General features: G+C 40.4%; 1 protein-coding gene across 1 annotated transcript; it reads right to left on the reverse strand.

The window, feature by feature from the left end:
• Positions 1 to 2,136: 2,136 nt before the first annotated feature.
• foxe3 (forkhead box E3) lies at positions 2,137 to 4,400 on the reverse strand. The gene has a single exon (XM_004555010.2). It carries the CDS (start codon positions 4,283 to 4,285, stop codon positions 3,035 to 3,037), a length of 1,251 nt encoding a protein of 416 aa, XP_004555067.1. The 5' UTR covers positions 4,286 to 4,400; the 3' UTR covers positions 2,137 to 3,034.
• Between the last annotated feature and the right edge of the window lie 5,170 nt (positions 4,401 to 9,570).

The following is a 9,570-nucleotide window of genomic DNA, read 5'->3' on the forward strand; positions in this document are numbered from 1 at the left end:
ACGGAACCCAAGGCCCAGCCTTAGTTTTATTCACAGATCAGCGAAAATATTGCTCTTATTTGTTTATTTATTCCCTCTATTATCTTTTAAAACACCGACCATATGTCACAATGACCTGCCTTACGAACAGAAGGGGTAGCAATTCGCATTGCCTTCATTTGATAACTAATGCTGGTTTTTTACTTACAGTATAACCAATGAATTAATTATATACATATTTACGTAAAAATATTGTCAGTCTACTTAATGCTACGTGTGTAATCACGTGGAAGTAAGAAGAGTAAGAGTTACCGGAGCTTTTGAGAAGTTATCATCTTTTAAAGCTTCAGTAGGCGTTAGTTCATATTCTCTGCGACTCTCAAAAAGAAGAGGCTTATTTCAGTTTATGGTGTTAAGGCGCCCTCTGCTGTTTGCAGAGCAGTGATGATTAAAGTCTTGCACTCGCAGGTGAGACTAGCTGTGACTCATTCAAGCAGCAAATCGGTAAAACTTGCACTGACTGGCAGAGGTTATTGAAACATTCTCACGTAATGAGGAAACCACTTTATACAATGCAAAAGCCTTTGTTAGAAAAATTAATATAGTTTTATTTTTTTTATAATGCCAGAGAAGTACATAACTTCTATATTAGGCTATAAAATATCAACTACTGTTGATGTGCAACACAACACTTCCTGAAATAAACTGTCTGGCTGAATAGACGGTTAGTGCTTGACTTGAGGTTAAGGGAGCAGATTGTACTGTGAGACTAACACCTGCTGAAAACTCATATGTAATGTAAATGAAGCCTGGTATAGCTACACATGAGCGCCTGCTGGATATTATTTTTAAATTGATGGCAAATAAAGAATAAAAATGTGATCATAATGACTGGATTGTGGCTTTCCTGGATGTCCTTTGGGATACTTAAAAAATAACATTTTGCTTAAACAGTCACATTGTGTGTCTCAAACCTTCAGTGCGTTTTGTTGACGTAAGCACTTTTCAGCACTTGAATATGAAAATTAGATTGAGATTGCATCTCAGTGATGAAACACGAACACCCAACAAGACTTACCAACAAAATAAAAATTTAAATAAGCTCATTTCAATAAATCAGAAAGTGTTTTCACTGGTGACTGCTCTTCAAAATATGTTCGGGTAAATCATAATTCAAAAAGTTAATGATTAAAAAACTTAATGGAGGGTGGAGAAAATTATACAAGCTGGACACGTCGTGCCTTTGCTTCCACCTAGTGGTGAGGCAGCTGTCCGAGTCCTTCGGCGACTTCAGCGCTTCAGAGTTATCTAATAAAAGTTTTGGGGCGTTTTTGCTGAATACACGGTTGTTGTGATTGGTTGGCGTGAGGTTTGGGCGGTGATGAGCAGACCTGGACTTTGAATTTGACTTTTCTGTTAGAATTGTTAGAAATTGTTGGGTTTTATCCTTCAAACGGAACAACCATTACAGTTTATACTTGCAAGTAAGTGCTTTACTCATGGGTATGTTTGCGTTTCCACAAATTTGTCCCAGGTGCCTAAAACGGAATGTTTTTCTTACACCTTTCTTCAATCTGTATTATAAGTCAAATATAAGTCATATAACTGTTTACACGATAATTTATCCCAACTATATACCTCAGAGATAAAAAAAAAAAAAAAATTGTCCCAGCTGTTGTCTGAAACATATTTTGTCTCCAGCAATAACTGCTATGCACACTTTCTTTATGTCCTTATTTCATTAGATTACCAGGAAATTAATTTCCACAAAATACGGCTCATATGTGGCTCTTTTTTTGTTGTTTTCTTTTCTTGTGTTGTATTGCTGTTGTTACAATTCACAAGTCTAGAAAATTACATGTAAAAATCCATAAAGAGGAAAAGCCTACAAGATATTAAAGATTATTATAGCAGGGATGCTTAACATAGCATAACAGTAATTAATAATTAATTAACAAATTTAAAAAAAAAAGGCTTAATGCAGGTTTTGGGGCATTTATTTATTTATTTTTACAGTTTGAGTATCTTTGTTAAATCGCCATGCATCTTTGCTAACCTGAATTCCATGTGATTGGTATCAAATTCAAGAATGATGGTAAAGATGATTTTATTTTTAGTTTTGAGTCTAGTTTTTTAATTGAACACTTCTCAATAAAAACTCTATTTGTTTTATGTCATTTATTATTGATTATGTCAGTGAAATACATTTAAAATATAATTATTCATTCGTGCATTTGAACACAGAAAGTTCGAGTCTACCTGTACCCAACTCAAGACGTCATTTTAAAAGTGTGGATTTTGAATGGTTCATTGGTGATTCGTGGTGATGCAATGATTCATTCCAAAGAACTGACTAAAGTGGTTTATTTGTGAACTGGTTTAATATTTTCTCACACCAATTTAGGTTAAATCAATGTAAGAAAACTGTGTTCATAGATTTTAGCTTGTATTGACATGGAATCTTTTAAAAATAAATATTACCCATTTTCATAGTTTTAAAGTTTTAAATGGTCAAGGAAAAAGGCTACATTTACTTTACTGTAAAAATCCTTTTTATTTCCTTTTTATATCCTTTGTCGCGTGTAATGCTAACACCCTTCCTTTAATAAAGTCTTTACATCAGCACAATATTTACATAAAAAAACAGCAGACGTGAAACAGCAGACGTGAACAGTCTATAAGTCTATAAGAAACATGTAAACTTAAAAACAAACGGCAAAATACAGGAAATACGAAAGCAGTGTTTCACAGATTAGTACATATTGAGATACACTCATGGAATGTGTCAAACTAAATGGCTTTACACCTTTTCAAATAGGAATGTTTCATAGTGAGGCTCGGTCTTATTGTGTCATGTCCTTTTGAGCTTGGCAAAAATTAAATTCCGAAATTCTAGCGTGAACTAAATCTATTATTTATTGTTATGCTGACTGAATAATATGGACCTTTTATTTTTAAGCTGTTCTTCTGATTAATTTGGGGCTTTTTCCTTTAATGGGCAATTTAGGTCTAGAATCCTTCCTGTCTGCACTCAATTAAGTTTTTAGTTTTCATCTTACATATACCGCTCTAATCCTGACGCAAAGTTGGCTTGTCTCATGTAAGTGTTGTTGTAGTTCATGGGGCTGGAGAGGCCCAGTAGCTGCTCCGAGTGCTCGGCGCAGGAGCTCGGGCGCAATGCCGGTAGGGAGAGCCGGTTGCTCGTACAGTACACTTGGGAGCTGCCCGGGGAGAATCCGGACTGGGTCATGGTGGGTAGATTTGGAGGAGAAGCCGGAGAGGAATATGGGTACCCGGTGGTCAGGTTGGATGAAAGGTTCCCGCTGTTTCTGCTCAGCATGTTCGCTGACGGGTTGACAGTCTGAGTCTGGAAGCAAGCAGACGGGTCGGCGCCGGTTACCGAGCAGCTGGAGGTCATAGTGCTCAGATCGCCTCCACCCAGTCCCAGCGCTTGGGAGTTGAGGTCCCCAACTGGGCCGCTCTGCACAACCGTCTGCTGACTGATGATGTTGTCGATGCTGAACATGCGCGGCTGTCCTTGGCTGACTCCAGCAGAGGTCTGGTAATGATGCAGCATGGCTGGGTGTGGGGATGTGGCCGTCAGCTGAGAGCCGTAACCTGACCCTATGCCGGCATACAGGGCGTTTGGATACGAAGGCCTTCCCATTGGCGTTGGCGTAAAAGCGCTGGAGCTCTGCATGTAACCGGGGTATGTGCTAACGTCTGTGCGCTTGAATCTTTTCCTTCTCCTCAAAAAACTTCCGTTGTCAAACATGTCCTCAGCTGCGGGGTCTAACGTCCAGTAATTGCCTTTACCTGGTCTGCCGGGCTCCCGGGGGATCTTCACAAAGCAGTCATTGAGCGTGAGGTTGTGGCGGATTGAGTTCTGCCACTTCTTCGAGTTCTCCCTGTAGAAAGGAAAGCGCTCCATTATGAACTTATAAATGCCCCCTAAGGTGAGTTTCCTCTCCGGGGAGTTGGCAATGGCCATTGCGATGAGAGCGATGTAGCTGTAGGGAGGCTTCCCCCTCTGGACGGGCCTCTTCCTCCTGCGGCTCCCCGAGGGCAGGTGCTCTTCAGTCTGACCCAGAGCGCCTCCGTCCTCCGTGTTGGGACTGTTTCCTCGGGGCTCGGACTTGATCAAAATGCTTTCCTTTGACCGGGCCTGCAGCATCAAAGGCGGCGGAGGCAGTGGCGAGTCCAGGCTCACATTTGGAGACATGACAACAGGACTTGCCTCGGCAGGTGATTGCTCTGCGGTCATGTTGCACATGCCAGAGAAGTAGGAATAATTTGCTAGATTCATAAAAGAACCAATGCAACGATCGCCTTTTTGTCGAAATGATCAGCAGGGGAAAGAATCAACCAGGTGCATGTACAGCCCCTTGCTCTGGCCCCTATCCTGCCCTGGTGTTTGGGGTAGTGTGTGTGTCAGTTCAGGTGAGAGAAAGGCGTTGACAGTTTTATATGACAGGGCAGGAATGACGCCACTGAGTAGCCAGTGACGACTGAGGCAGGAGGACCCACCGAGTACTCACCCAGAAATTGACAATTTTCTAACAGACTGCTGTTTATATAATACAAAGACTTGCATGTAATGCTAAATTTTTAGATTGTAAAAAGTGTTGTATTTTTACATTGTAGGATTTAACATCTTTAATCAGAAGAGGCCCGTATATGGCAGAACCAAACAATAATATTGCATTTATTTGTCATTCTCACATGGATGTAATGTTTGAGACACTAACAAAAATTTTAGTGGCGATGCATTCTCTGTCTCTCTCTCTCTCTTTCTCCTTGTGTGTCTTTATCTCAGCTGCTCTCTCTGTGCTTTCACTAATGCCTGTGTGTATATCCAGGGCAGAAACAACACTCGGAGAGCTGCTCCATGCTACTCCAAACCCAACAGCCAATCCACCAATTGAAAAATAATAACAAGCCACTGAAAACAAGCAATTGAGCTATCAAAGCTTTTGGGCAAGAAAAGTAAATATCCCTTCATTTCATTTTCATTTTTGGAGAGTGATAATCAAACACTCCCCGTGGTGTAGAGGAGAGGTGTTATCTTATGGATTTTGAAGTAAAAACAGGGTTGTGCACACAGTTGGTATGCAGACAACACTCTTTGAAGACCAGAACTTGAAAGTGCTTTTAATTGATCATTCAGGCAAAAAAGAAGGCTGAAGTTAATTGCACAGGTAAAACGCACAGAGATGAACTACCAGTGTTTAAAATGTGGGTTAAGGTGTTGAAGCGAGCTGAAGGGAAGCTTAATAATGTCAATGACATCCAAGCAACAAATTAAAGGAAAACCCAGGATGGAAGAGTTCATAAGTAAATATTACGTGAGCAGTGTTATAAGTCACGCAATCACCAAAAATCTAATTCAACAACAACACATCACACAAGGTTACATTTTTTGGTAGAAGGGTCAAATCTATGACAAACTAAACTGGGAGCATGCATTTGCCAGACACCATATTGGAATATTTTTTGTTGTTTTTCCTTTTAGTTGATCTCCCAAATATTACTGTACAAATATGTGGTAAATCATTGACAACTAGGTAGAACAGATCCATGGAGACAGAGCGATGATGTTCAAAAGAAGAAAGACGAGATGGCTCGTTTTCCTTCCAACATGAGTAACACAAATAAAAAAGTTTTGACAACAGCCAGACCAAAGCTATTAATCATCGCTGCCCACTCTTCTCCCAGATGCCTTTTCCCCCCGATCACCCTCTCTCTGCCAGCACACAGGAGCTGCCACCTCTTCCCACAGATGACTGGACCCCTCCCCACCCAGCCACAGCTCAGACAACACTAAGCCCAGCTAGCTACTCACAGCCAGTGGCTAACAGCTTCAGACAGGCGTGGGAGCGGGGATGTATCCAAGCAGGATCTGCCCCCAGAGCTGTCAGGTCAGGCAGGACAAACAGGGGCTCAGGCCAGGAAACGAGGCCTTCTGCCTCGGGGCCTGCGGCCTCTTGCTAATCCCCACCCTGACCACCTCATTACCCTGTCAGAGCCTTCACACCTCTCTGTACCTCAACACTATCAGTACATTAGTCATGTTGTACGGCCAGTCTGCATGCTTGTTTCTCTGTCACACCGTACTTTTACTTACTTTATTATGTTGTGGCTAGTCAAGAAAAAGCCCGCTACAGTAAAACATTTTAAATTAAGTCTATGGATGTGGGAGAATTAATCTAAAATGTAGAACAAGAGAAGTTACCAGCACCCAAAAAGTGGAAGTTTCATCTTAGAGTACAAAAACCCTGCTTAATTCTTAATAACTGCAAGAATAGTGACTAAAACTAACTCCAACTCTTAGCTGCAATCCAGTTGTTTAATATGTTTAATAGCTCCATTAGAACATTTTTCATCAAATTAAACTTTCATACATTTGCTATTTTTTATATTTAACTGTATATTAGACTGTAGTCAGTCAGTTGGAGTAACTTCACTGGTGGGAAATATTTGTTTGTTTTTTCGTTAGAAAAAACCCGACTTCCTTAAACCCCTCTGAACCTATGCTGTATTCTAAAGCGAGATGAATCATGTATCATATCGACAGGATTTTAACTGGAAACTACTTGGTAAGTGACAAATTATTTTAACGTAGAATCCCCCAAATTCACTAGTAAACAGAAGTCACAGACTTTCTCTAACATACAGAGCAGAGCATATATTTATAAGAGCATGAAGACAAAATATGAACAGGTAACTTTTTTACCAACATCAGACACACAGTTAAACGTCGCAGCCACTGTGCTTTAAAGGGTAAACATGAACTAATTAGACCGCCATTCACTGGACACTTTTTTAGTTCCACCCGTTTCACTGCGCATTAACCTAAATATATAATCAGCCACTCACATCACAACATAATGCATTTAGACATGGTCAAGTCAACATGCTGAAGTTCAAACTGAGCATCAGAATAGAGAAGAAAGTTGATTTAAGTGACTTTGAATGTGATATGGTTATTAGTACCACATGTACTGGTCAGAATATTTCAAACTGCTAGTCTGCTGGGATTTTCCCACAAAATCATATTTAGGGGTTACAGAGAATGGTCTGAAAAGGAGAAAAATATCAACTCAGAGCTGATAGGAAAGCAACAGTAACTCAACTAACCACTTGTTACAACCAAGGTGTGCAGAATAGCATCTCTGATACAGTCCTCACAGATTCGCCAGAATTGGACAATAGAAGATTGAAAAGCATTGTCTTGTCTGACGAGTCATGATTTCTTCTGCCACATTCAAATGGTACAGTCAGAATTTGGTATAAACAACATGAAAACGTGGATCCTTCCTGCCTTTAATTAACAGCTCAGGCTTCTGCTGGTGGTGTAATCATGTGGGGGAGATTTTTTCATACACTTCGGGTTGCTTAGTACTGACTGAGCATCATTTAAACACCACAGACTGCTTAAATATGCTTGATGGACATGTCCGCCCTTTTATGACCACAGTGTACCCTGCTTCTGAAGTCTCCTTGCAAGAGGATGACACACTACCACAAAGCTCAAATCACCTCAAACTGGTTTCTTGAAGATGACAATGACTTCACTGTGTAGTCATCTACAGTCACCAGATTTCGGTCAAATAGACTTTTGGGATGTGGTGGGATGGATGTGCAGCTCACAAATCTGCATCAGTGGGATGATGCTATCATGTCAATACTGAATGTTTCCAGCACCTTGTTCAATCTATGCTGCAAATAATGAAGACGCTTATGAAAGCAAAAAGCAGTCCAACAATACTAGCAATGTGCATCTAACAAAGTGTCCTGTGAGTGTAAACTGGATGCTTATTTAAGGGTAATCGAATGAAGGAAAGATGGCTACTTCATCTCAGACAGACAATTTCACATGTCCAGTTTTATTTTGTTCTAAATGTTGATTCCACATTGTGCCGCCACACTGGATATTACATCCATCCTGAACCACTTCAGCCAGAGTTTGACATTGGGGGAATTTTCTCTCAGGAACTGATCATAAGTTTGCAAGATTTTCTGAACCACTTATGCCACTGGTAGGAAATCATGTAGCACGACTCCTACAGCATGTACTTTTCCAGTTTTGTTTTAATGTTCTTCACAAGTTTTAGCAAATCTCAGTTACATTTCCAGTCATATTTCCCAGTTTGCTAAGAGATTCACTGATGGTAGCAAGTTCACAGGTTCTCTTTTCCTTTTCCATGAAATCCTGAGAAGTACTGAGGGTGAGATGGATGGACAAAGTTGCTGAGTAAACACTTGGAATCTATTCATTCGCACAGTGGCTCCAGGGGATGGGGAGGAGGGGTTCATGAGAAAAAGTGGGGGAATGAATGAGCGAGGGACAGAGGGAAAGAGAGGGAGACACAGAGAGAGAAACACACGGGAGAGCGCAACCTTTTTCTTGCTCAAGCTCATCAAGTACGGGCCAGGGCTCCTGAAAACGCAGGGATTACCAGGGAACAGGGGCTGTACTGGCCAGGGCCGCCTCTGCTCACTCCTGCACTGCACGCTACACTGCCCCGCTAAAGCACAGCGCATGGTTCTCACACACACACACACACACACACACACACACACACACACACACACACACACACACACACACACACACACACAAATCAGTCATGCTTGATGCTTACATATAAGGTAATCAGAATCAGAATCAGAATCAGAAACTTTATTGTCATTGTCATGAGAACAACGAAATTAAGAATGGTCCCCGATCATTGCATCATCCCTAGCAATATCAAAATATAATATAATCATATCTCATTTTCAAAATTTCACATGAACACACACAGATAAAAAAAAGAGTGAATATATGCATCATAAATAGCTTTATAATTACTTCACAAGTAGTAATTTAAAAGTAATCATCTCTAATTATTATTATTATAATTTTTACATTTTGGGACGTTAATGCAATAATAAACTGTCTAGAGCAAACCCCAGTTTTCTACTACTGACCTCTGACCATTCAAATGAAGAAACAGACTTTACTTAATACAGAATATACAGTTTATTCTGCAATCGTTCCTTCACCAGGCAACATAAACCTTTGACCCATTGCTATATGATTAAAGATGTGCTACTTAAGTTGCTTCCTGGATAAATACTTGTCTGCCCCCAAGACACCCAGACAATCCCTCAGCCTTGGGCAATGCAGTGAGGGATGCTGCAAAATACATACGTTAGACTGAACACCAAGCAGAGGTCAAATCCTGTTAAGGTAAACACAAACAATGAGGAAGTGAGCAACATGTGCATAAAGTGGAAAACATGACCATCTGACAGAGTCTGTTGAAATGCTTCAGGGGATTCTTTTAGCAAGAAGCAAGCGGTGCATAAACAGAAAACTGAAGGTTAAGGAGAAGGGAAAGCAAAATATAACGGCGAAACTTTTAGTGTTGATGTCTAAGCCAAAAAATATCAAAATAACTGACTGTTAACATCATTAAAGGAATAATTTGGCCACTTTAGAAATGCATCCATTAGAAAGATGAGAGGATTAAGTCCACTCTTTCCATTAAATATAAAGTTATAGTAGGAGATGGCTAGCTTAGCATACACAGTGAAAGCAAGCAA

Source organism: Maylandia zebra, linkage group LG23 (assembly GCF_041146795.1).
Source record: "Maylandia zebra isolate NMK-2024a linkage group LG23, Mzebra_GT3a, whole genome shotgun sequence".
NCBI lineage: Eukaryota > Metazoa > Chordata > Actinopteri > Cichliformes > Cichlidae > Maylandia > Maylandia zebra.